The 26,815-nt window shown below is 43.9% G+C and overlaps 1 protein-coding gene across 12 annotated transcripts in view; it reads right to left on the reverse strand.

The window, feature by feature from the left end:
• ANKRD11 (ankyrin repeat domain containing 11) overlaps window positions 1-26,815 on the reverse strand; it is a 258,368-nt gene that overhangs the window by 48,903 nt on the left and 182,650 nt on the right. For 6 of the 12 annotated variants that reach the window (XM_084905686.1, XM_084905680.1, XM_084905681.1 and 3 more), the window contains one exon: window positions 3,313-3,457. In XM_084905686.1, coding sequence (XP_084761812.1) covers window positions 3,313-3,399 — 87 coding nt within the window. In that variant the 5' untranslated portion in view covers window positions 3,400-3,457. Of the gene's footprint in view, window positions 1-3,312; window positions 3,461-26,815 lie in introns of all 12 variants that reach the window. The other 6 variants (XM_084905685.1, XM_084905679.1, XM_084905678.1 and 3 more) reach the window with 1 other exon arrangement.

The raw sequence follows: 26,815 nt of genomic DNA on the forward strand, positions 1-26,815 counted from the left end.
TGTGTACATGATGCTCAAATCAACCACACCAGAGGCAGTTTAGTCCACTTGCATATCTGTTCTCCTCAAGGAAAGGAAAACAGTGCAAACCAGCCCAGAACAAGCTCCATGTAAGAAGTTCAGCAGGATGCCTGCCAGAAGAGCCCACAAGAGCCCAGGCAGCTGCCATCTCCAAGGTAGGCGCTGACTCTTTTCCAATTTGGCTTTGGGCAAGAAGCCCTCTGGGCAGGCCCAGCTGCAATTCCATATTGTGGAAAACCGGGCTAGAGGGGATAGCAGTTTGGAGGCAGAGAAAGCACGTGGGCAGGGCTGTATGGACCTCTGGCACAAGAGCAAGGCATAGGTGGACTCTTCCTCATCCTATGCCCACAGCTAGGAAATCCTCTTGCAAGAAAAATCCATACAGAAACCTGGGAACTGTAAAACTATCAAGGGTGGTTTGGCCTATTCAGTATCTAAGTGTCCCAACAATTGGGACTCTTGGCCACAGAATAGGAGTTATGCTCCCCAGGGCACACTGCCCCACTAACTGCATCTCCTCTTGAGCAGAGTAGCACTCGTCCATCCCAAGCTGAACCCAGACTGTCCACAGGCCTCACAGATTCATGCACATCCTCATGTGTGCTCAGATCAAGCTCAAGCTTCAGCATGCCCAAAGTTCCATGCCATAGCTTCAACCTGTTCCTGCATGAAGCAGGGGGGGCAAAGCTATAAAATGCATGGACACAACTGCCCCAGACATCAGGGGCTTAGAGACCTGCTTGGTCATTCTGATGAACATGTTAGCACATCTATGCTGGTGAACGACTTCACTTTATTTTTTAAAAATATGTCTATTGATTTCATAGAGGAAGGGAGAGGTGGCGAAAGATAGAAACATCAATGTTCAGAGAGAATCATCGATCAGCTACCTCCTGCATATCCCACACCAGAGATAGAGCCCACAACCCAAGCATGTGCCTTGACTGGGAATTGAACCATGATCTCATGGTTCCTAGGTCGACACTCAACCATTGAGCCACACCGGCCAGGGTTGACCTATACTTTAAACCTCAACTAAAAGAATATATAAAAATCTGAGGAACAGCCGAAACTGGTTTGGCTCAGTGGTAGAGCGTCAGTCTGTGGACTGAAGGGTCCCGGGTTTGATTCTGGTTGGGGGCATGTACGTTGGTTGCGGGTACATCCCCGGTGAAAGGTGTGCAGGAGGCAGCTGGTCGATGTTTCTCTTTCATCGACTTTCTAGCTCTCTATCTCTCTCCTTTCCTCTCTGTAAAAAATCAATAAAACAGTGAAAATAGACTCACTATTTAAAAAAAAAAAATCTGAGGAACAGAATAAACTGGTGAATATAATAAAATCAAGGGCAAAGAAAGGGAGTGGATTGATGATTATCAGGAGTAAATGGGGCGTGGGGGTTGCAGGAAGAGACTGGACTAAAATAGTACCCCTATGTATGAGGACAATGTATGTGTGTGTGTGTGTGTGTGTGTGTGTGTGTGTGTGTTTGTGTGTGTGTAGTGATGGGGGGGGGGGTATGGGCAGAGGGTGGGGTAGGAACCAGGTGGAAGGGAGCTATGGGGGGAAAAAGGAGAAACAATTGTAATAATCTGAGCAATAAAGATTTATTAAGTAAAAAAATATATAAAAAATAAAGCATTAAAAAAAATGGTGAGAGAGATGCAAATCAAAACAACAATGTGGTACCATCTCACACCTGTCAGACTAGCCAACATCAGACAAGTGTTGGAGAGGTTGCGGAGAAAAAGGAACCCTTGTGCACTGCCGGTGGGAATGCAGACTGGTGCAACCATTGTGGAGAACAGTATGGAGTTTCCTCAAAAAACTGAAAATGGAACTCCCATTTGACGCAGTAATCCCACTCCTAGGAATATATCCCAAGAAACTAGAAACACCAATCAGAAAGGATATATGCTCCCCTATGTTCATAGCAGCACAATCTACAATAGCTAGAATCTGGAAACAGCCTAGGTGCCCGTCAGCAGATGATTGGATAAAAAACTATGGTACATCTACACAATGGAATACTATGCTGCCATAAAAAATAAGGAACTCTCATCATTTGCAGCAACCTGGATAGAACTAGAGAACACCATGCTGAGTGAAATAAGCCAGTCAATGAAAGAGAAATACCGCATGACCTCACTCATTTATGGATATTAAAGAACATTATAAACTGATGAACCAAAAGTCAGATATAAAGACAGTAAAGCAACAAGCAGACTGTCAAATTACAGCCGGGTGGGTAGGGAGATCTGGGGGAGATAAGAGATCAACCGAAGGACTTGTATACATGCATATAAGTACAACCAATGGACACAAAACTCTAGGAGGGAGGGTATATATGGGGGGGGGGCAATGTTAAAATATGTACACAGATAATAATTTAATAAAAAAAATATTTAAAAAGAAAAAAGAAAAAAAGGTGATGGTAGAGTGGTACTATGGACAAGCCAGCACTGTTACCCCACTTCATCACAACTGCACAAGATGCTTTTGTTCCTACTGTAGAGAAAAGAAAACAAAATCTCAGGGCAGATAACTGACTTGTTCATAGTCATAAAGACACACTTGGAAAGCATGAGCTTAACCTCTTTCTGTCTGATTCCAAATCCAAATCCAAATTCACTGGGCAGGAAAGGAAGTATACACCCCAGAGCCCAGCAGTAATAGTACATTAGTAAGATACAAGAATTTTAGAATTGCATCCCATTTTCCTACTCACACTGAGAACAAGCCAAATTTAAATTTAAATTATCTAGCAGTGGCATTAGTCAGGATAACTCAAATATGGTTAAATGTCAGATTTGGTCTTATTGAAACCATGACAGAAATCCTGTGATCCTGGAGTAGAGAAAGGTGGGGCCAAATCGAGGTTATCTCAAACATAAAACTATTGTTTAAAGACTTACTTCGGTCCCCAAACAATAAACATCCTAAAAAGAAAGCAAGACCTCTTTGGCAAGATCAGTGCTCTCCACACCCACCCACCCATCAGTACCTCCTCCACTGCTGGCTGCTGAGAAGGCCCAACAAAGAAAATACATGGCACAGAGATAGACAACCAGAAAAGGCAAGGTGACATTCTCAGCCCTTATCCCTATTTAGACACGATGAATGTGCTGAGGCTAGGTGAGTGTTAAAACAAGGATTATAAGGGGTGAGGATGAGAAAAGGAAAAGAGGATAAAGAGGAAAGAAAGGTAAGGGTGAGAGAAAGACCAGGAGGAAGAAGAGCAAGAAGAACAGGAGGCGAGGAGGAGGAGAAAAGAAGAGTTAGGCCACGTGTTACCTTTTTCCCTGTTTGTTTCTCCACCATGTCGTTGCTGAGAGAAAATTCTTCTTGCTGTGGTGTTTTAGAACACCCACTCTTGGGCATCGTTCTTCACCCCTCACTTGATCTTCATTTATACGGCCATTGCTTCATCATCAACAGTCTGCTTCAAAAGAAAAAGGGAAGGTTAAAATTTGGCAATCTCAAACTCATGTGACAGAATGAATCAAAAGAACATAACCAGCTCTTCTGAGCAGCACCCAGAAAGAGACCACTTAGGATGTACCCAGGTGGTAAACACCAGCAGAAAAAAATGTCTACAATACATAATTGACAACACGGTGGAGCAAGCAAGCATTTCTCAGCTGTAGAAAGGATCAACCAGCAAAGATGATGGCCATGATTCTGGTCAGTAGCGCCAATACCTGAATCTTTGACTGCATGCTGGGTTCCAGCAGCTATGGCTCTGCTCTTCAGAGTTAGGTACCACCTCACCCTGCCACTCCCTCCCACATGGGCATGGTCATACCAAAGGTGCAGTACCTGCCCCTCAGGTCTACAGATCTTGTCTGCCATGGCCTCAACACCACACACCACCCAAGAAAAGGAGCTCCATTCCCACACTGCCCCCCAGATAGCTTGGATGAGAATCAGTATTTTCAGAAAGTTCACCAACTTCTCCTCAGAAGGCAGTATGTGATGCCTCTGAAGTAGTTTCCAGAAAATGTCCAGGGTCCTACCTACTAAGCCAGACCCTGCACATGAGCCCAAGGCCCTGGCCTCTGCATTTTCCAGGAAATCCCAGAACACATGTTGTATTCACCATGCTTTTATTTTCTGACTAGAGGCCCAGTGCATGAAATTCGTGCCTGGGGGGAGGGTGTGATGATGTCCCACAGCCCAGCCTGCACCCTCTCCAATCTGGGACATCACTCTCACAATCCAGGACTGCTGGCTCCCAACTGCTCACCTGCCTGCCTTCCTGATTGCCCCTAACCGCTTCTGCCTGCCAGCCTGATCACTCCCATGCCAGCCTGATTGATGTCTAACTTCTCTCCTGCTAGCCTGTTTGCCCCCAACTTCCCTCCTCTGCCAGCCTGGTCACCCCTAACTGCCCTCCCCTGCAGGGTTGATCAACCCCAACTGCCCTGCAGGCCTGGTGCCTCCCAACTGCCCTCCCCTGCTGGCCATCTTGTAGTGGCCATCTTGTGTCCACATGGGGGCAGGATCTTTGACCACGTGGGGGCAGCCATCTTGTGTGTTGGAGTGACGGTCAATCTGCATATTACACTTTTATTAGATAGGATAGAGGCTTGGAACATGGGTGGGGGCCAGCTGGCTTGCTCTGAAGGGTGTCCCGGACCAGGGTGGGGGTCCCCTTGGGGTGTGAGGCGGCTTGGGCAAGGGGCCTGTGGTGGTTTGCAGCCCAGTCACAACCCTGGCGACCCTGGTGGAGGCCCAGGTATCTGGAATTTATTTACCTTCTTACAATTGAAACTTTGTAGCCTGGAGCAAAGACAAGCCTTCTTGATCGTGACTGCCACCATTTCTGTTTGGATATGTTTACCTTCAATAATTGAAACTTTGTGTCCTTGAGTGCAGAAACCTTGGCTTCTTTCATTGCTGGGGAAACCCAAGCCCCTCTCCTGCTCATTGTGGCTGTAGTAGCCATCTTGGTTGGGTTTATTTGCATACTTGCTCTGATTGGCTGGTGGGCATAGAGAAGGTATGGTCAATTTGCATATTACTCTTTTATTATATGAGATGTGCTGATACCTTAAAAGGTTTGCTGTCTGGGAGAGACTGCCCCTCCCAGATCTAGCTCTTTCTTAGAGACAGCAAGGGGCTCCTGAGGTAGACATGTCTTTCACACAAAAAACTACCAATCAGTTCCATCTCACTTACACACAAGACAATTATTTCCCCTAAGGTAAATTAACCCAGCCACTAGGCAATACAGACCAGCACACAATTTGTGGAATTATTCAAATTAGTCAATCCTAAACTGTTGACACAGTACCCCTTGCCTTCCTGCAGAAACCCCAAACCCAACAAAAATCTGGTCTATACCCCTCTCACTTCTGTATTCTGCTCCTGACCACCACAATGCTCTTCCCAGTTGCTCTATATGGCACACAGTAACCTCTCTCTGGGATCTGTGTAAAGAATCAACTTCCTTTCACATCTCCACCTGTGGCCACATGACCTAACCAGACATGCCTGACATGAACGTTCCTATAATACAGACCGGCTCTCTCCATTTCCCAGTCCTCTTATAAGCTTGTTCCATACATCACACTCGGGTTTTCAGTTGCACAGAGCAAGAGGAATGGTGGTGGTGGTGGTGGTGGTGGTCGTCGGGGAAAGGGGGGTGTTGTTACATCTATTCTGGCTTTCTAAAAGTCACTGCCTTCCTTTTAATGCATTTTTTCATTGTCAGAGGAAGAAAACACTTTATACAAACCACATTACATGCACTGTTTCATCTCCTTTCCCCACAGTCACACACCTTTGTGCTTATCCATTTCAGATGAGTAATTTTTATAATTAACTCACCTGGAATTAAATAGCTTCTATTATGTATGATTGTAGCTTTTGAAAGACATGTTCAAAATCATTCTGTAAGTGGCAGTACCCTACTTTTCCTGCTCTCTGTATGCTAGAGCAATCTGCCCTTCACCATGCCTTCTAAAGATCCTGTCTTATTTTTCCATATTAACTGATAAAATTTCAAGACGTATCCCTTTGGTGCTTACCTGACTTAAGAACAAACTTGAATTTATTCTGGGGAGAGAAGCATGGCTGATCAATTTTATTGCCTTCCTTTCCCAACACAATGCAGATGAACAAGGTATTTCCATCCACATGCTCTGATGGCTGAGGCCAAAAATGACATTTTCTATCTCTATTTGAAACTATGAATTCTAAATTCTCCAATTTTTCACTATGGAACTGGAACATCTTAGCCTGGAGGAATTAGCATCCTAGAGCCTAATTCAGTGATAACTTGAAACTCACCACTGTCTGAGACTCATCAGCAATGTTTCAGTAGAAATTTAAAGATTATCGGGAAGTTCATTTTTTTTAGAAATCCTGACTGCCTGCTCTCATAATGGAAGAACTGAGCAAAGTAATCATGGGATATTCAACCCTCCAGCTCCTGGATGTGAACACAGGCGAGTCTGTGAAGAAGGTGCAGGAAATACCCAGAACCGCCCACGTGTGGCCACAATATGAACCCCCCAGTTTCTGAACCCAGATCTCATCGGGAAGATCTGCTCCTTCTCCTATTCCTCTTCCTCCCCTGGAAAAGGCAGTACAATGACTATCAGACACCACGAAGAGAATAGGATGTTTCCAGAACAACTTCTCCCAACCACTAAAGCCTAATTATCTTTAAAAAAACAACCACTGAAGCTGCAGGATCAGAAAAAGTGGTGATATGAGTTCTGAGCTTGCTCATTCAGGATTTCTTCCATGTTCCAAGTGTCCTCAAAAACTGGAGGGCAAGGTGTTTCACAGATGAGCATTACAGAACTAGGCTGAGTTCTGAGGTGACACCCAGCTATACTGGAAAGGAGCTCTGCTCACCATGGCCCAGGACCAGTGATGGAGATGACATCTCAAAGTACAAGTTGAGCCCACAAAGAGGTGGCCCTCAAAGGTGTACCAATCATTTCTGAGTAATGTGTAACTATGAAGTAGTCCACTAATGTAAAGTTGTCACAGTTGTCATTGTTAATATTAGAATTAAAACACTGAAACCACAAGGTGCAAGTCTTTAGGTCCAATTCCTCTTAGACTTTGGCACATAATCCTCTATCACATGCAGTTTGTCCCTTGCTACCAGGAGACACTTGCCAGTATTTTCATTTTGTGAACAACCAACCAGTTAACAAAAGAAGTCTACTGTAAAACCAGGGACACTCTAAACCATATAACGCATGTGATGTATCACAGAGTGCGAGCAGGTCTACACTTCAACAGGATAGCTTGAGGGACCTTACGTGCTGGCAACTGGTCAAGCATGCTATGTCCTGTCCTGGCCCATGGGCCTTATTCACTCCTGAAAAGGCCACTGTCCTTAAGGCTCCACCACACCTCTCCCACAAAGACTAGGGACAGCACAGGTGAGGTAGGAATGTCATCACAAATACTGTTTTCTGTATTTCTCAAGCCCACCTTTATAATGATGGCTGAGACCACCTACGTACCTCACTCTGGGGTTTCTCATGTTTGGGAATGGTGCTTGTTACAAACACCTCAATATTCAGCACTAATAAGGAAAGCCAAGACAATGACAACCATTTTCCTCAGGGCCTGCTGAATCCCAGCACACTTAGATTTATCTTTTTCAGAGCAGTCATTGACACAGGGTATCCACAGGCTGTTAGTGACAAAAAAAGACAGAGCTCAGATTTGCCAGCGACACATTCCAGATGAATTTGTAGAAAAGCTCGATGCACGAATCAATCCATCCCATTCTTCCTATTACTCCCTGGCCAAGCCTAATTTTGTTATTTTCTCATGACATATTAGATGAAAATAAAAGCTCAAATGCTTGGTCATCCTGGCCATCTTGCTTGGTCATCCTGACTATGCCAGGGGCTTCTGCTGCTGGTCCCTCGGGCTCCATACCAGCTTATGCCCTTCTTCCTGGTCAGCCTATCCCTCAGCTGCAGAAGTGGCAATGCCAGCCAAGAAAATGATATAGATGAAGTGGGACCACTAGCAACTCTAGTCTACACTGTGAGGCCGCCTAGAGGAGCTGACTCCCCATGTCAGGAGCTAGGCTCTGAAACATTGCTGTGAAGCCCAGGTCTCCTCACTCAGTGCTGGGCATTCACTGTGAAAACCAGGAAGAGGCTTGGATCACCAAACAGCTGACACAGTGGAGACAGTCTTCATGGCTGGTAATCCTCTCTTCTATAGAATTCCAAGGCTGTCTGAACTCAGGCCCTAGGGCTTTCTGATCAACGTGTTTCACAGCTGACCACTACCCAATGGGTGACCAACATGCCTCACCCATAGAAGGCTATCTTCTTTCTGGAGGTGACCTGGCTGTCCCTGCACAGACACACTGTAAATGCAGTCTGAATTCCCTCACTTCCAGTATTGAAAGAAGTCTATTGTAAACCCAGGGACACTTTAAACCACATCAAAATGAAACACTCTACAGCACACTGGGACACATGTAGACTTGATGCTGAGCATTGGGAAATGTTTGCAACACAGTACGAAGGTGGTCGAGGATAGCATAGCTGGTCTGAGCCCCGCATTGGCCTCTGACCAGCTCCTGCGCAGCAACAAGCTGCTAGATGCAGGTTCTGTTTCTGCACCTCCAAACTAAATTGCAGTGGTTCCAGCTTCGCAAGTTTCAAGAAGGGGCACAGAGGCCTTTCAGGAAAGAACTCAAGAAGTTCTGAGGTGGAGCAAGTTTTCTAAAAAGAGACTTAGTCACACTCCCTGAGTTACACTGGAATTTGCCTATTACCTGGCAGGCATGTGTCAGAGCCTAAACAAAATTTCATTTAGCCTGGAGGTAAGCAACAACTATCTAAAGTCAGGCCCCTGACCAATGGGCACACAAGGCAGGAGAGGCCATCCAATCCTGTACCTATGCACACTGCAGGTGGCCCATAGTCTGACAAAAACTCCACGTGGCATCCACCTGGCAAATTCTCCTTCCTGCCTGCCATGGGGCCCTGCATCTATGGGCTTGGAGAGACAATCATTCAAATGGCTGACAGGACAAACACAACAAGAGGCCTTTGGACAAGGATGACAGGCAGGTTCCTTCCCAAAGGTGCTTTAAACAGCCTTCAAGTGTAAGAACTGCCAACAGACCCAGCCCCTACCCATACTCCAATAAACATACTCAAGGGTCTTTGTCTAAGCTGACCATCTCAAATAATCACATTGCCTTTCCTTCAAGTTTTGGGCAAGAAACACAGCAGATAAGAAAGATGCTCCTCCAAGGTAAAACCTGATGTAGGAAGGAGACAGGCACTACTGCAATACCTTCAGCTTAGCAAAAATCCTAGGAATTTTAGCCCAATCCTGCCTTAAGTGTCAAGCTAACAGCAAAATGATCAGAAGGCATTTTTACTGGCCTCATATAGGTCAGAGCTAGAATCCAAGTGAAAAAAGGCAAAAGCTGGGAAAGTTTTCAAAGGCACTTGTGGGCCCAACCAGCTGGAGCATCTCTGCCAGAGAGAGCACAGTGGAACAGGATGCAGGGTCAACAGCCCTAGCCGCCTGTACAGGCCACACATGGCAGTGATCAAGGAAGACCCACCTGGCCCCAGGGCACCGTATCCAGCTGAGCTGCAACCACAGAAAGGGGACAGGCAGTCAGAGAGGAAGACTAGTGTGAACAAGCATGCACCTCAGGAGTGCAGAGAATGCAGAGAACATCAAGAACCCCTACTTGCCTGGCAGGAGATACACAGAACAAAGAAGGGTGCTACAAAAGAGAAACAAAAGGATTAGAAGCAATCTTGACATTAGAGTAGAAAAATTCAAGAAAAGAGAATAAAAGGTCTTCCTATATAATAAAAATCTCCTATATAGTAAAAGCATAATATGCTAAGTGTCTGACCATTCATTTGACCAGTCACTATGACAAGCACCAACCACCAGGGGCCAGATGCTGACCGGTAGGTTAGCTTGCTGCTGGGGTCCTGCCAATCAGGGCTGGGCAAGACAGGCCCGACATTCCCTGGAGCCCTCCTGCAGTCCCTTTCCAGCCCCGAGTGTGCCCCAATTGTGCACCAGTGGGGTCCCTCGACCTGGCCTGCACCCTCTCACAATCCGTGTCCCCTCAGGGGGTGTCAGAGAGCCAGTTTCAGCCAAAGCCGGTTTGGCTCAGTGGACAGAGTGTCGGCTTGCGGACTCAAGGGTCCCGGGTTCGATTCCGGTCAAGGGCATGCACCTTGGTTGCGGGCATATCCCCAGTAGGTGGTGTGCAGGAGGCAGCTGATCAGTGTTTCTCTCTCATTGATGTTTCTCTCTATCCCTCTCTCTTCCTCTCTGTAAAAAAACAATAAAATATATTTAAAGAGAGAGAGGGAGGGGGAGAGAGAGAGCGCGTGCGCGCAAGCGCGCGCGCCAGTATCAGCCCGATTACCACAGGCCAGGCTGAGGGACCACAAAACTGTGCTCCAGGCCTCTAGTCTATAATAATAAAAGGGCAATATGCTAATTAGACCAGACATCATCCTTCATGACTAAGCCAGTGCTAGAGGGAAACCAGCCAGGGTCCCAGGTGCCTGCTGGCAGCCAGAGGAGGGAAGCCAGTGCCAGCAGCCAAGGGAAAGAAGGCCTACTCTTGCATGAATTTCCATGCATTAGGCCTTAGCATATAATAAAAAATTAATATGCTAAGTGTCCAACCGTTTGTTCAACCATTGGACCAGTCGCTATAATGCGCACCGAACACAGGGGGCAGATGTTCTGACCAATAGGTTAGCTTGCTGCTGGGGTGCAGCCAGTTGGCACTGGGCAAGACAGGTCAAATATGTCCTGAAGCAGTCCTTCGGCCTCTCCCTGGCCCCAAGTGTACACCAGGCATCTAGTTTAAAAATAAGATAAGCCTTGAGGTAGTTCAGTTGGTTAGTGCTGTTCCAATATTACAAGATTGCAAGTTTCATCCCCAGTCAGGGCACATATAAGAATCAATCGATTGAATGCATAAGAAGTGTAACAACAAATCTCCCTTCCTCCCTCCCTTCCTCTCCTCCTTGCTAAAATCAATTTTTAAAAGTTAATAAATAAAATAAAATTTAAAAACATGATAAAACATAAGGTCTGGAGAATAAATACAAAACCCACCATCATACAAAGGCAAAAACATTACCAACAAAACAATAAAAAGAAACAGTCAAGGGCATGCTTCTTTAAACAGAAAGAATCTGAGGGCACACAGCAGAAATGAACTAAGCCATAACCTTGCCTGGCCTCTAGAAATCCCACCCACGCAGGACATGAGGGTGGGGGCAGGGCCACAGTCCTCCATGAGAGAGTGAGATTCAGATTGCATCAGAATTCTCATCAACTGTATGAATGCCAGATGACAATAGAGCCCTGGATCTGAGAAAATTACTTCCACACTGAAGTACCAAATTCAGCCAAAATGTCAATGAGAGTTAGAATAGAAGATAGTTTCAAAAAACATGCATGCAGAAAAGTGACGTTAACCTCCTCTGTAGCCTGTACTCCTCTAGAGGGGGATCAGCAGACTAAAGCCTCAGGTTAAAGCCAGCCATCTTCATTTGACCTAAGAATGGGTTTTGTATTTTAAATCCTTAAGGGATTTGGGGATTTCCACAAGAAAATTAAGACTAATATTTCATGCTCTAGCTGGTTTGGTTCAGTGGATAGAGCTTCAGCCTACATACCAAAGGGTCCCAGGTTCAATTCCAGTCAAGGGCACATGCCCAGGTTGTGGGCTGGATAACCCAGCATTGGGGGGGTGGAAGTGGGGTGCAGGAGGCAGCCGATCAATGATTTTCTCTCTCATCATTGATGTTTCTATCTCTCCCTCTCTCAAATCAACAAAATATATACATATATTTTAAAAAAGACTAGCATTTTATAACACATGAAAATTGCATAGAGCCGAATCCGGTTTGGTTTACTGGATAGAGCGTCAGTCTGCGGACTGAAAGGTCCCAGTTTGATTCTGGTCAAGGGCATGTACATTGGTTGCAAGCACATCCCCGTTAGGGGGTGTGCAGGAGGCAGCTGGTCGATGTTTCTCTCTCATTGATGATGTTTCTAGTTCTCTATCCCTCTCCCTTCCTCTCTATAAAAAAAATAAAATATATTAAAGGGAAAAAAAATAAAATAAAATGGCATGGAACTAAGTTTTACTGGACCTCGGTCATACCCAGATTGCAGCCCTGATCTACAGATGTGTTCACACTGTAAGGGTGAGCAGACTGGACAGAGCACAGCCCTAAGGTGTTTCCTACCCAGGTTCCCCTCAAGTGCAGCAGTTCTCAGTGTTGTCTGTGGGCTTTGAAGATAACCCTTTCAGGGTGCCTTTGAGGTCAACACTGTTTTCATAATAATACCAAGAACTACTTGCCTGTCCCAAGGTACATGTGGCCATGCCCCAGAAAAAGGCAAATTCCTCATGGTCCCTGTGCTCCTTGCTGTCACATAATCACCATAAAAAAAGCCACTGTTACCTATGACTCTCCTCGATAGAGCAGCAAAAATTATAAATTTTAGCCCTGACAGGGTGGCTTAGTTGGTTGGAATTTAGTCCCGTACATCAAAAGGTTGTAGGTTGCAAGTTCAATCCCAGGTTGGGGCACATACAGGAGGCAATTGCACACGCGCGCGCTCTCTTTCTCTCTCTCTCTCTTTCTCTCTCTCTCTCTCTCTCATGGGAGGCAACTGATATATCCCTCCCTCCCTCTCATATCAATAAAAACAAAACAAAACAAACACATATCACTGGATGAGGATTTTTAAAAGTATAAATTTCATTAAACTGTAAACCTTGAATTCTTGTCCTTCCAATATTCGGTGACAAGATAGAAGTATTATGTGAATCACTTCTGCTGCATATCAAAGCATAACACTCATCTGAAGAAAAGCTTCTGCAAATATGTGAGTGGCTAGCTAAACTGGCTGTGTAACACAAGTCTTACATGAGAGACTCTTGCAGACAAACTATTATTAAGAACTGGGTATCTGGAAGTTACTTCATCAAAAATGAAGAAACAGAGCCTATTGCTTCAAGGAAAATTAATTGTAGTTGTGGCCAATAATGAAATTTGAACTTTCAAGAAAAATCTGCATTTTAGAAAACATGTGCCCACGTCCAATAGCTTGACAGCAGCTCCATGCTTAAAGACATTTTGATGAGATCAGTGGTAACATAAAGAGGTTATTTTGTAAATAGCGTGTAATATAACATCAGCATTTGGAAGATCTGCATAATTCACTGAACCAATATTTTCCAAATGATCAATATGGGATGTTATAAAACCACATACAGGAAAGAACCATCCATGCACAGAACATACCAATGGTATTGCAATGCCAACACACTGATGGGATTGCAATGCCAACACAGAACCAACTGGGTTTTCACAGCCTGTGCTACAACTCCTACCAACTAGAATCCATAATCATGTGACAAGGTTCCCAATATCTCCCCCTCCCACTACATGTGTGTGAGAAGCTGGATTTTTTTTCCCATACACTTTAAACAAAACAACAGAATGCAAAAGATGTACTGCACATACAGTTAGCAGTGTCCAACTGTCTTTTATTTAAGCTAGATATTAAGAGATTTGCAGATATAGAAAATAATGCCACTTCTTCACTAACTTTTTGTGATTTTTTTTTTGTAAAATAGTTACCTTTCAGTAAATGTATTTATATTTATACTAGAGGCCCAGTGCACAAATTCATGCATGTGTGGGGTCCCTTGGCCTGACTGGTAATTGAGGCTTTTTTTTTTTTTTTTTTTGGGGGGGGGGGGGGTAGAGTCAGCCAGGGGGAGGGGCTGTGGGAGGTTGGCCTGCCCCCCCCTTCCCAATTGGGGCCCGTGGGAGTGCACTGACCACCAGGGGGCAGCTCCTGCATTGAGCATCTGCCCCCTGGTAGTCAGTGCACATAATAGCAACTGGTCAACCTGTCATTCCAGTCCTTCAGTCAAAATGGTCCCTTAGGCTTTTATATATATGTAGATGTAATACTTTTAATGAACTAAATATTTAATATTTCTCTATTATACTTTTTACGACAATACTTTAACAGCAGCTTTGTGGGGTCCTCACTAACCCTGAAGCTCAAGAAGTCTGGGAACCTTTGTAAGCACAAGGTCAGGAAAAGATTTGCATTCAGGAAATGAACCAAAATCAGAAATGTGAAAGTTATAAAATGACTACTACAGAGAAACCAAATTCATATCTCTCTCTCTCTCTCTCTCTCTCTCTCTCTCTCTCTCTCTCTCTCTCACACACACACACACACACACACACACACACACACACAAATGCAAGCCCAAATGCACTGGGACACATGTACAAGAATGCAATATTGTTTATAAGAAGCCCACACTGGTAATATGATAACTGTGATGGTGACATGGAATACTATTACAGCAGTGCTAATAAACAAATAACCTGAATGAGTCTAACAAATAATGTTGAGAAAAAATACATTATATACTTACTTAGATTTCTGAAAACACTAAACTACAGTGTTTAGGAATGCAGACTTAGGTGACAAGACTATAACAAAAATGAGGATGTGATTGTTATGAGTCTGGAGAATGATGGGGGCTGGGACACCGTGATTAGGAGGCTGACCAAAAGATGTTACTACATGAAGGGTTACACATGTGTGTTCTTTGTGTTAAGTGAATTATACATTTTCACTTTGTGGATTTTTAGGTGTTATGTTACATTTCACAATAAATAAAGTTTTAAAAGCTAGATATGTTCAAAACGTGGTACATGCTATACTCCGGCAGGCCTTTAGAAAGAAGAAGGTTAGTTATCCTATCTTCTTGCAGGCCTAGTCTCCCTCAAGTGACAACAGTTCCAGGAAGCGATGGTGATCCCATCACCCTATGTGACTGATCCTGTTGAGAACTGTAGTTGTGCAGACATAATGAGGTAGCAACACAAGGCTGACCAACATTTGGAGCGAACCTAACCTATATACAAGCCACTGTAACTGCAGAACAGAATGGAAAAATGAAAACCTTGATAAATTAAAGGTAAACACATAGTTTTAGAATGTGGGAGATAAAGGGGGACTGAAAAAAAAAAAAACCAAAAAAAAAAAACCAACCACACAGTAAAAACAATAATTGTCTTACATAAAAGGAACTAAGATACAGACTAAATGTTATGAAAGACAAAGAAATAAATGTAGGCATACTCCTGAAAGGCACATAGCAAAATAACTAAAAATAGTAATGACCATGAAGCATTAAATGGAGAAGGGGTGAGTCCAAGACATTTTCTAAGGCTAATCTGTACAGAAATTATGAGGCAGAGGTGACCAGGGGGAGTCAAAAACGAGATGGTTGCAACCAGTCCCCTCCAGCCCGCCGGGGCAGCAGGCGTGTGGCAAGGCCAGGCCTGCCCCAAGCATCTGCATTTGGAGTCCCCCAATCCCCTCAGTTCCCCAGCTGCCCAGGGCCGGCCTGAGGTACAGGCAAGCCTCGGATGGTGGCTGCCCATCTGCTCAGGGTCATCACATGGTGCAGGCAAGCCTCGGATGGCGCTGCCCAGGCAAGCCTTGGATGTTGGCTCCAGCCATCTAGGGCCGGCCCAAGGCGCTAGGGTACATGCTATACTCTGGCAGTATAGCATGTGGAGAGAAAGATCAGAAAGAGGACACAGGTACAATCGTGCATTTCTGCTGTGAATGCAAAAGAGGAAGGGGCTGTGGAGTATCCTACAGTATCATTTACAACTGACCCTGCAACCCAGCACCAAGATGCATGAACAAGGACAGGAAAAGGTGACATAGGGCAATTTACTGCAATGCTACCTAAAGAGGTCCTGGGCACAAAGCCCACCTACCAGGTGGCTGCTCAGGTCAAGTGGCATATCTACACTGGGGAGCAGGATAAAAAGGGGAATGATCTATTACTATGGATTGAATGCTGTATTATCATCAAGTAAAGAAGGCAATTAGAGAGATGGATATAGCTATGCTTGTGATAACTTAATGTAGTATATGTGAGGCTGGTTTAACATTCAAAAATCAATCAGTGTAATCCACTATATTAACAGGCTAAAGAAGAAAAATTACATAATCATAGCAATTGATGCAGTAAATATATTCAACAAAATTCAAAACCCATGATAAAAACTATTGGAATAGGAGTACTATAGGAAAATATCCTCATTACAGCCAGAATTCTTAACAGAAAAACAACTGAATGTTTTCTACCCAAGATCAGGAACAAGACAAGGACGTCCTCTCCCACTGCTAAATGGGCATGGCACTGGAAGTACTGGCCAGAGTAATGAGGTAAGAAAATAAAATAAAAGGCATGTAGCCAAAACCGGTTTGGCTCAGCGGACAGAGCGTCGGCCTGCAAACTGAAGGGTCCCGGGTTCAATTCCGGTCAGGGGCATGAACCTTGGTTGCGGGCATGGCCCCAATAAGCTGATCGATGATTCTCTCTCATCAATGTTTCTAACTCTCTGTCCCTCTCTCTATAAGAAATCAATATAATATATTTAAATAAATAAAAAAAATAAAAGGCATGTAAATAGAGAAGGAAGGAATAAAACAGTAAAACTTTGTATAGTAGACCCTCAGTATCCACCAGGGAATTGGTTCCAGAAACCCCTATCCCTTCAACGGATACCAAAATTGATAAATGCTCAAGTCCCTTATATAAAACAAGAGGCCCAGTGCATGAAAATTCATGCATTGGGGGGCATTAGAGGGGAAGGGGGCTCCTGGACTGTGAGAGGGGCAGGCCTCAGCCTGGCCTGCCCCTCTCACAGTCCAGGAGCCCTCAGGGGTGGGAGGTGACCCAGCAATCAGGGGAAGGCAATGTCCCAGTCGCTGCCACTGCTGGCAGCTCAAGCCTCGGCCTGACCTGGTACCTGAGCCTCGGGCGGCCCTGGGTGGCTGGGTAGCCGCCATCAAAGACTTGCCTACACATTAAGTGTCAGCTGGGCAGTCACCACCCGAAGCTTGCATGCACCTCGGGCGTTGGCTGGGTAGTCACCATCCAAGGCTTGCCTGCAACCTAGGCCAGCCCTGGGCAGCTGTGGAGCTGAGGGGATTGAGGGACTCTAGATGTAGGAGCAGGCCTGGCCTTGCCACATGCCTGCCACCTCAGCGGGCTGGAGGGGACTGGGTACAACCATCTTGTGTCTGTGGGTGCTGCCATCTTTGAGGGCATGGCAGTTAATTAACATATTCCCTCCTTATTCACTATGGGCACTGTCATCTTTGTGCGGGTGCTATGGTCAATTAGCATATTCCTGCTTTATTAGATGGGATGGAATACAGTATTTGCACACAACCTACTCACATCCTCCTGTATACCACCTGAATATCATGTCTAGATTACCGTCCCCAAGACAAAGTAAATAGTAATACTGTATTGTTTAAGGAATGAGAAGAAAAAAAAAAATCTGTACATGTTCAGTACAGAAGCAGCAACTATGACAGGCCTAACTACATAGTACAATTCAGAAACAACATAACTTGTTTTCAAATATTTTCAATTCGTGGTTAATTGAATCTGCAGATACAGAGGGCCAACATCAGTATTTGATAATGACATGATTGTCTACCTATAAAATTATAAGAAATCCACCAAAAAACTCCTAAAAATTATAAATTCAATAAGATTGCAAAATACCAGATCAACACACAAAAATCCACTATATTTCATAAACCTGCAATAAACATATGGAAACAAAAACACAATACCATTTATAATTTATACTAAATAAAAATGAAATGCTTAGGTATAAATCTAAGAAAAACTATAAAAATTTTAGAGAAAAAAAAAGGAGAAAATATTCAAGACCTACGATATTTAACACATTAAGCACCCAGTCAGTCACTGGTGACTGACACTATATTTTCCATTCAGAAGACAAAATAGGCTGGGCGTTTAAAGAGTTGACATGACACCAAAAGTATAGTGCATGAAAGAAAAAAATAATATCTCAACAAAATTTAAAACTTTAGTCTGTAAAAGATATCTGCAAATCACAAATCAGACAAAGGACCTATATATAGAATAAACATATAGAACAAACAAACAAAGCAACAGGAAACAACAATCTAATCAGAAAATGGATAAAAGACATGAACAGAAATTTCACCAAAAAATAAATAAAAATAGATAAACAGTGACTTTGGGAACTGTGTTATAAAGATATAGATCACCTGCTAATGTGTTTTCAAAACCATGGTCAATCCCTACATTATTTTAGCAATAATGAACAGCCATTTTTTAAAAAGCGAAGTAACACAAAACAGAAAATATCAGGGGTATCACACAACCCATTTTATGAAGTTATTTGGCCAGGCCAGGGTAACTCATTTGGGTTGAGCATTGTCCCATGTACCAAGATTCCTGGTCAGGGCACATGCACAAGTTATGGGCTTAATTTCCAGTAGGGGGCTTGCAGAAAGCAGCCAATCGATGTTTCTCATCATGGATGATTTTCTCTCTTTCTCTCTTCTTCTCCCTTCTTCTCTCTCTCTCTCTTCAAAAAAAAATAAATAAATTAAAACATATATGAGAGCGAGAGAGAGAAAAAGAAAGAGAGAGAGAGAGAGAAAGGGAGGGAGGGAGGGAGGAGGGGAGGAAAAAAGAAAGGGAGGAAGGGAGGAAGGGAGGAAGAAAGGAAGGAAGGAAGGAAGGAAGGAATGAAGGAAGGAAGGAAGGAAGGGAGGGAAGGAGGTTAGTTATTTGGCAAACATGTCTCGTGTGTGTGTGTGTGTGTGTGTGTGTGTGTGTGTGTGTGTGTGTGTGTTGAGGGCAGACAGAAGCTGTCAAGAAATTTCAGAAATACTGGCCTAACTGGTTAAGAATCCTGTGTTTGTGGTCAGATATATCTTAAGATTCTTGAGCTATAAATATGAAAATTTCTCATATTAAGAGTTTAGGTCAAGTGCCCAATCAATGATGGACCCTTCACTAACCATCTCTCAAGCTGGGAAGGGTAGAGCTAAGGATAGAGACCCCTGAATGTGATGTTCTAAAATACTTCACTTGAGAAAACACTATGATCTCTAACTCTCAGTGAGCACACATTAGCTTCCATAGTATGTGCTCTGTCCTTCTTTGAGGAACCATTCTCTTCTCCTCATGTTATTTCCCCAAACAGTAAAGTCCTGCCACTTTCAACTGCAGGCTGGCAAAGAGCCACAACTGATGCAAAGTGATAAAACATACTACCCTGCTGTGCACTCAGCACACTGTGAGATCCCTGGGAGAAGCAGTCAAGGTGGCAGACCAGGACCTGACCTGGGAACAAAGATCAGTGGGCAGTAGGCTCTGCCGTTCTAGATACATCCCAACTGATATGCGTGCACAGAGACCAAAGCCATGTCACATCTGCACTGACTTATACAAAACCTACAAATAGCCCAATGTCCCCCTGCAGGAGAGCAGATGGACCATGGTGGTGCCATGATAACACACTGTGGATAAGTTTCCCACAGCACTGGAAGTGTATATGGGGCGGGGGGAGGGGGGTTGAGGTTAGAGCTGGGGGACATCGGACAATTCCTTGTCTTCATTTGGGTGGATGCACCATTGTCTGTGACAAGTAACCCATCCTCATGACAACCATTAGCAGGTGAGGCCTCTGCATTAAGGGGTCTCTGCCACCCTTGAGCTTCGGATAAGACTGGCTCTCCCACAAGAGCCTATACCCAATACTTGGCATATTGGCCTCCTCACTATCCTAACTGCCATATCATCCCTCTGAAAGCTCTGTGCCATCTCAATACCATAAGACAGGACAGCAGGTAACATCACCTTAGTGTGCAGCCCTGTTTGTGAAGCCCCTTACACAAACAGGTTCAGGGGTGAGATGACCCTCTACATAAACCTGAGCTGTGGCCTAAAGAGCAGGATCCAGTCTTCACTGAAAGTGATGATAACCTTGTAGCTACTATTCTCGTTTGTTCTGTCGTTTCACCCAAAAAGGATCCCTGATTTTTCTCTAGGCCCACAGAGGTTGATGAGCAGACATGTAATAACTGGTGCAGGACACTACTAAGTGACATGCTTCAATCTGACTGATGATTCTCAGGTAGTTTTTTATTAGAGTTTCTAAATTAAGAAGTGATGGTCGACATCACAGAAAACTCAACTTACACTTTTTCTGCCAGTTGATTCAAAAAGCTTTAACTGTTCCTTTACTGATGCGTTTTTGGCCATGTGACCCTGCAGCCAGGAAATACGAGGACTCAGAACTGCTATCCTCAGGAATAGAAAAGGCTCAAAGCCAAGGTAAGGGCAGAAGTTTGCTTTGTTCACTGTCTTCACCAGAGCCTAGAGTGGCCTGGCTGGGATAGGTGCTCAAGAAACATTTGTTGAACTCTGGCCAGGTAGCTCAGTTTAGTTAGAATATCATCCAGATATACCAAGGTTGTGGGTTTGGTCCCCGGTCAGGGCACATATCAACCAATGAATACATAAATAAGTGGAAAAACAAAAATGTCTGTTTCTCTCTCCTCTCTCCCTTCTTCCCTCTCATCAATAAAAATTTTAAGTAAAGAACATTTATTGAATAAACATACACAAGACCACCCAACACGTACACCTTTAAAGACCGCATCCCTAATCCCCTACATGGAAAATTCTTTGCACTTTCCTACAAGATTCAGATAATAACCACCAACTGGGCAACAATGATGGGAACCTAGAACTTCCAAAGGCATGAGGTGCCTTGTTTACAAGAAATGCCTTGGAAGAAGGGAGGAAAGCTAACTGCTGAAGCAGGTCCTCCTGAGGAGCGTGGCTGCCATGTCCCTGAGGTTCACCCCACCCTGTACAACTATCAGCACCTCTTGTGCTACCCCCAGGATGGTCTAACTCTAGGAACTAGACAAACCACATGAGAGATGGTAAAAGGGTTTCATACAAGTATAATATTTTAGATATCAAGAAACATCTTCCTATTAGAACTGCAAATTCAAATGTCAAAACAAAAGACACAGGGTGAAGACATTAAGCAGAGTGCTCTTATTAAATATTATGAGGAGGAGACATAACTAGTGACTCATATGCCTTATCCCATGTGATCAGACACAGCAAGTCATACAGGCGCTGTGTCTCACCAGGCAGCTGTGAAACATTCACTTTACACAGAATTATTTTTAATTCTGTTGAACAATATATGCTCCTACATCAGAGATCATGTGTGTGTCTCTTTCCTCTTTTGCCTCAGCCCAATGTGCAGACATAGGCAGCTCTGAACATATGGACATTTCAGAAAACCCAGGATTCCAAGTGTACTGTCCTGCAGCCCCATATCCCATGGTGGCATTCTTGCCTTGCCAACTCATCCATGTCTCTATCCCCTGTTTAATAGCCCAGATTCCTGCACCAACCTCTTGGCAGAAATGAGCAGGCAGTTAGGGTACATATCTTACATGATATTGCCAGGTGGTCTACAGAAAGGCTGTCCCATGCATAGCCTCATTGAGAGATATGAGGCACCCAGTTCCCTGCCCACCGACCCCATCCTTGCCAAAACTGCTTTAAAAAAAAATTTAACATCAACTTACTGGCCCCACATGATCTTACTAGTGTGAGTGGCTGCCTCTTCGCATGGATATCTCTGTCTGATCACCTGCACCCCTCAGTTAGTCATCTGCTCTGCATGGATGACTGTGCTCCCCTATGTGCAGGCACAGTGGTTCCAGTTGGAATGCATGTCTTCTTTTTAGTAGTTATATTGATTGAGAGTATATTTTAAAGAAAACAAAAGGATTATAGCTCAGCCTTTAACCAATGCTATGAGAGTGAGAGAGACCCAGGACGTAACACCAGCCAGAATCACATGGGTAGGTAGAACTTGAATCACCGGAGCCAATGTAATGACTTATCCTCTTCCCTTGTTACCAGCCCACCAACTAAGCTTGAACCTGTGTTCAGCCCTTGTCTAGTCCCAGCCTATGAGTGTAAGGGTCCTACCTTCCCAAATTCACTGTTTCATGTGGACACACTAAGGGAGGCCATCAGTGTTGCCATATTCCTTCACTATGTCCATCATCAGATGCTGAGACCTATCTAGCTGCCAGGACACACAATGTGGGCAACACCCCAATAAGCACCATCCACTGGACAATGATGATTACATCTGTAGCCCCCCCAACAACATACCTCTCCCATGAAGCCCTTCACATCCATCTGTCCATGCGAGATACCACCAAGGCACTCGCCCTGTCCACGTGCTGTTCTAATTGGCTGCACCCTGCATGACCTTCCCTCAGTGCCACTAGGCAATGTTCCCCAGGATGAAACCTAAACCAGGATAGCCATCTGTTTACTACAGAGGGTATTGACAAATACTAACTTGCTGTCAGTCTGAAAAAGATCTATCTAATTGGAAATAGTGTATTCACAAAACTGTTTATTTTCTAAAATAGAAAACTTTTTGCTAAAAAAAAAAAAAAAAACTACCAAAATAACTACTATCTTTGCTTTCCATATGTTAGGTAATCAACTGGATAAAAGTTTCCCTCTTTTAAATGCAAGATTTGCCAAATGGATTCTTGGAGCAAAATAAGCCTAACTACTAACTAAACCATCTTATATGCAAATTAACTTAAGGGTGGAATGACCGGTTGCTATGATACAAACTGACAACCAGGAGGCAGACACTCAATGCAGAAGCTGCCCCCAGTAGGGGCTCGTGACCAGACCACCAGCCAAGGCAGGTGCCAGCGCGAGCTACCCAATTGACCTGCCAGTCACCCCACAGATCAGCCCTTATCGCTGGACAGGCCTAAGGACCCTACCCTATATACTGGGAACCATCTCAGTATTAAAACCTGGCAAGGCTACTCTAACACTGAAAAAACAGGATGACGCAGTGGTGATATGCATGGACTCTGGCTTGCATATTTTGTGGTCAGCCCTGATTCTGACACTTATAACTGTGTGGCAAAGCCAATTATTACTTAACTTCTCTCTGCTTCAGTTTTCCACCCATAAGATGGGGAAAATGGTACTACTGCCTCACAAGGATAATGTTATGTACTACTTTTTACAATCATGGGAAAAAAAAAAACCACACACACACACAAAAAAGTAGCTGCCTATACAACAGCAAGATGCTTTTCACCTGTATGCAAAGTACGGTCACTTGTGCATGCAGTGTCAAGGATTGTGAAAGGGATCCAGGATTGCGAGGGGGCACAGAGGCCCGGCTGAGGTGACACGCACCCCCCCCCCCCGCACACATTTCATGCACCAGGCCTCTAGTTCAGAAATAAACCCCTGATGAAGCCACCTACTTTCTCCTCAAATACACCATCCTCAGACTCAGTACTGTAAAACAGAAAAGAGACTTAGTGTCTACTAGTTACTGATTTTTTAACTCAACCAGAAGGACATTCTGAGTGACTGCTCAATAACTATACACAATTCAACATCCCCCAACCCCAGCAATTCCCCCTACTCTTTTAACTATAAGTCTTACAAATACCGGAACTGAGTAACTTTAGACAAAATATCCTAAAGACCAGTTTGTGATGATGTTAAAAAATAAAAAAATAAAAATTCCTTCATTGTTCTTGCGGTTAAAAGAGGATAAAATTGAGTTCACATTTGTGAAAACAGGAGGTGCAGGTTCAAAAGTAGGAGGGTGGCTAACAACCTTGTGACACTTCCAGGCTTGCCTGTACCACCTCACCAGTCAGGGCTTGGCATGAACTTGGCTGAACATTTGGGGCAAACACACTGATTAGCTGAACAGCCCTAGACTACGCTCCCAGAGGAGGCCACGACCTCTGTTGAGCCCAATGCAACGTGAGTTTCCTTAGAAACACTGCAGGCAGATCTCCTGTATCCCACTAGGACAATGGCATCACCAGCTCAGAAACACAACAAATGCACTGACCATGGTCTGACATAACAAAAACTTCAATCCCAGATTGTTCACCTTTGCAAAATCAAGTAAAAGACTTCTCCTAAACTGGACAGCAAAGTGTTTAAAGAAATTATTTTTCTTTTTTAAGGAGGCATTAACTGAGAATATATTTAAAATGCACTACTTCCTTTGGAAGGAAGCAAAACAGCTTTATGTATAACAGCCATAAAGTGCAAACAGCCCAATGTCCATCAAGAGATCAATGGAGCCCAAATAGTGTGGCTCAGCAGTTGAGCGTCGACCAGGTTAGGAGGTCACGGTTTGATTCCTGGTCAGGGCACATGCCTAGGTTGTGGGCTTGATCCCCACTGGGAGGCATGTAGGAGGCAGTCAATCAATGATTCTCTCTCACCCTGTATAATAAAAGTGTAATATGCAAATTGACTAAATGGTTGAATGACAGGCTGGCGGGGGGCGGGACTGGCAAGCAGATGGTGCCAGGCCAGCCAAGGAGTGTGCCAGTGGGCAGATGAAAAGAACAGCGATCAGGGGAGTAGGAGGGTGGAGGTGGTGTAGGGCTGGCTGCCTCCATCCTCTGATCTGCCTGCCTGGTTGCCTCCCGCAGAGGGAAGCCAGACTGAAGCTGGGGAGTGGACCTAAGCTGTTAGTCAGACATCCCCTGAGGGCTCCAGGACTGCCAGGCTGAGGGCCCACCCCCCCAACCCCAGGCATGAATTTTCATGCACTGGTCCTCTACTCATTGATGTTTCCATCTCTCTCTCCCTATCCCTTCCTCTCTGAAATCGATAAAACTCTTTTTAAAAAGAGAAAGAGATCAATGGGTAAGCAAGCTGTGCAATGATCATACCTTGGGAGACAATTCAGCAATAAGAGTGAACTACTGTTACACACATCATCATGGATGAATCCCAGAGAGAAATGCCAAAGGAAAGCCCAAACACAGACAGGTGCACATATTATATTTTGTATACAATGCAATTCTGCTTAGATGAAGGCCCAGACCAGCAACACTACACCAATGTGACAGAACTAAAAAGGGAAGGAGGCTGACTGTAAAGGAGCTCACAGAAATGACCTATATCTTAAAGGGAATAGGAATTCGTATGGTATATATCAATACATTTATATTGAAACTGTACGCTTAAAACCTGTGCATTTTATTCATGTCTAAATTACATCTAAATTTAAAAAAAGAGGAAAAAAATGTACATTTACCTTGAGAAAACATCAGTAGGGTAATAGATATATCCACATGGAACCTGTGAGAGTGACTTTACTTGGAAAAGGGTCTGTGCAGATTTAACTAAATTAAGGAACTCCAGTTAAGATTATCCTGAATTATCTGGAAAGACCTAAATTGAAAGACCTTAAATCCTTATAAAAGAGATTAGGGAACAAAGAGGCAACCATGTGAAGACATAGGAGAGACCAAATGATACAGTCACAAGCTAAGAATTGCTGGGACCCATCAGAAGCTGGAAGAGGCCATGGAAGGATTCTGCCTGTGAGCCTTTGAAAGGATATGGCTCTGCTAGCACCTCAAATTCAGAATTCTAGCCTCTAGAATTATAAAAATAGATTTCTGATTAAGTCACCCAGTTTATGCTAAATATTACAGCAGCCCTCGGAACTAACACATCTACGCAAAATAAAGAAACTTGTGAATTGTCCTATGATTGACCACTTGCTCCCCAAAGCCAAAATTAGGACTGTCTCCTGTGTCCTCAGGCCTTCGAGACATCACTGACATGACATGCACCTCACACTGCAGGCCAGCAGAGGCTGCACTGTGGCTTTCCATCCTGTTGTCCCAAACCACTGGAGAAAGGTGGCACCCCAGCTCCTGGGAATATCACCATCCAATGGAAGAGCCTTAGCTGTATAAAATGACTTTAACCATGGTTATTCCATGCCTAAGAACATTCATCACAGAAATTGGAGTGTGTTTACAGAAAACTGGAAAGGGTCTCTGTTGAGCCCATATCAATAAGCTAGCAAGCACTTGCTGTCCCACACTGGAGAAAGTAAAACTGCTGAGAGGGGACCCAGACAGGGCCCTCCCTCAAAACAACAGCTCAGACCAGGGATAACAAGTGGCAGTGCTCATAAACCTAAATGAGGCTTTCCTCCATGCAGGGGATGGGCAACCCTGAAGTGGAATAGTTTTCACATCTGTTAATGGTTATATAAGTACCTACATAATGTCCTCAATGTTGCTCTTAGGTTGCAAAGCCTGAAATATTTATTATTGGGTCCTTTAAGCTAGACAGAGGTGCCTATAGTAATCATGAATATAATACTAGTTTCTACAAAATAGCTCTAAGATCTACCAAAATGGAAAGGTAGAAATTGATAGTGAAAGAAAGCACAGAATACAAAATAATATGATCTCATGTCTTACTAAAAATAAAACAATATAAAATATAAGTTATGCATGAAACAAAAATCGCGAAGTTATTAACACTGGTGATCTGAAGAGTAGAAATGTATTTTTTAGGAAGTTTTATTTGTACTTTCTAATTTTCTACTGTGTATATATTATTTTTGTAATCTGATTATAGGAAAGAATAAATAAATTTTCTATGTGCATTCATAATACCTTACTTATGTAACATTTTATGTTTACTAATCATCTCACCTACACAAACTGGATTTAAAAAAAAAAAAAAAACCATGAGTTTTGCTACTGGACATATATTTCACAGGTGAAAACTGGAAATTCACATAATATGAATGACATGCCCAGAGCTGGCAAGTGAGAAGCTCCAAGAACATGTGGACATCCTATCTGAAAATTTCCTTCAGTTTTGGATGGGGAAACCTCGCCATCTTGAAAGGAAGATAGGATCATGTCAGAGGCCTGAATATCCACAGCCGCAGCGACCACCAAACAACTGTGACCCCCAGAACGCGGATCCCAGGCGGCA

Source organism: Pipistrellus hanaki (assembly GCF_964339955.1).
Source record: "Pipistrellus hanaki genome assembly, chromosome: 15".
NCBI classification, from domain to species: Eukaryota; Metazoa; Chordata; class Mammalia; order Chiroptera; family Vespertilionidae; genus Pipistrellus; species Pipistrellus hanaki.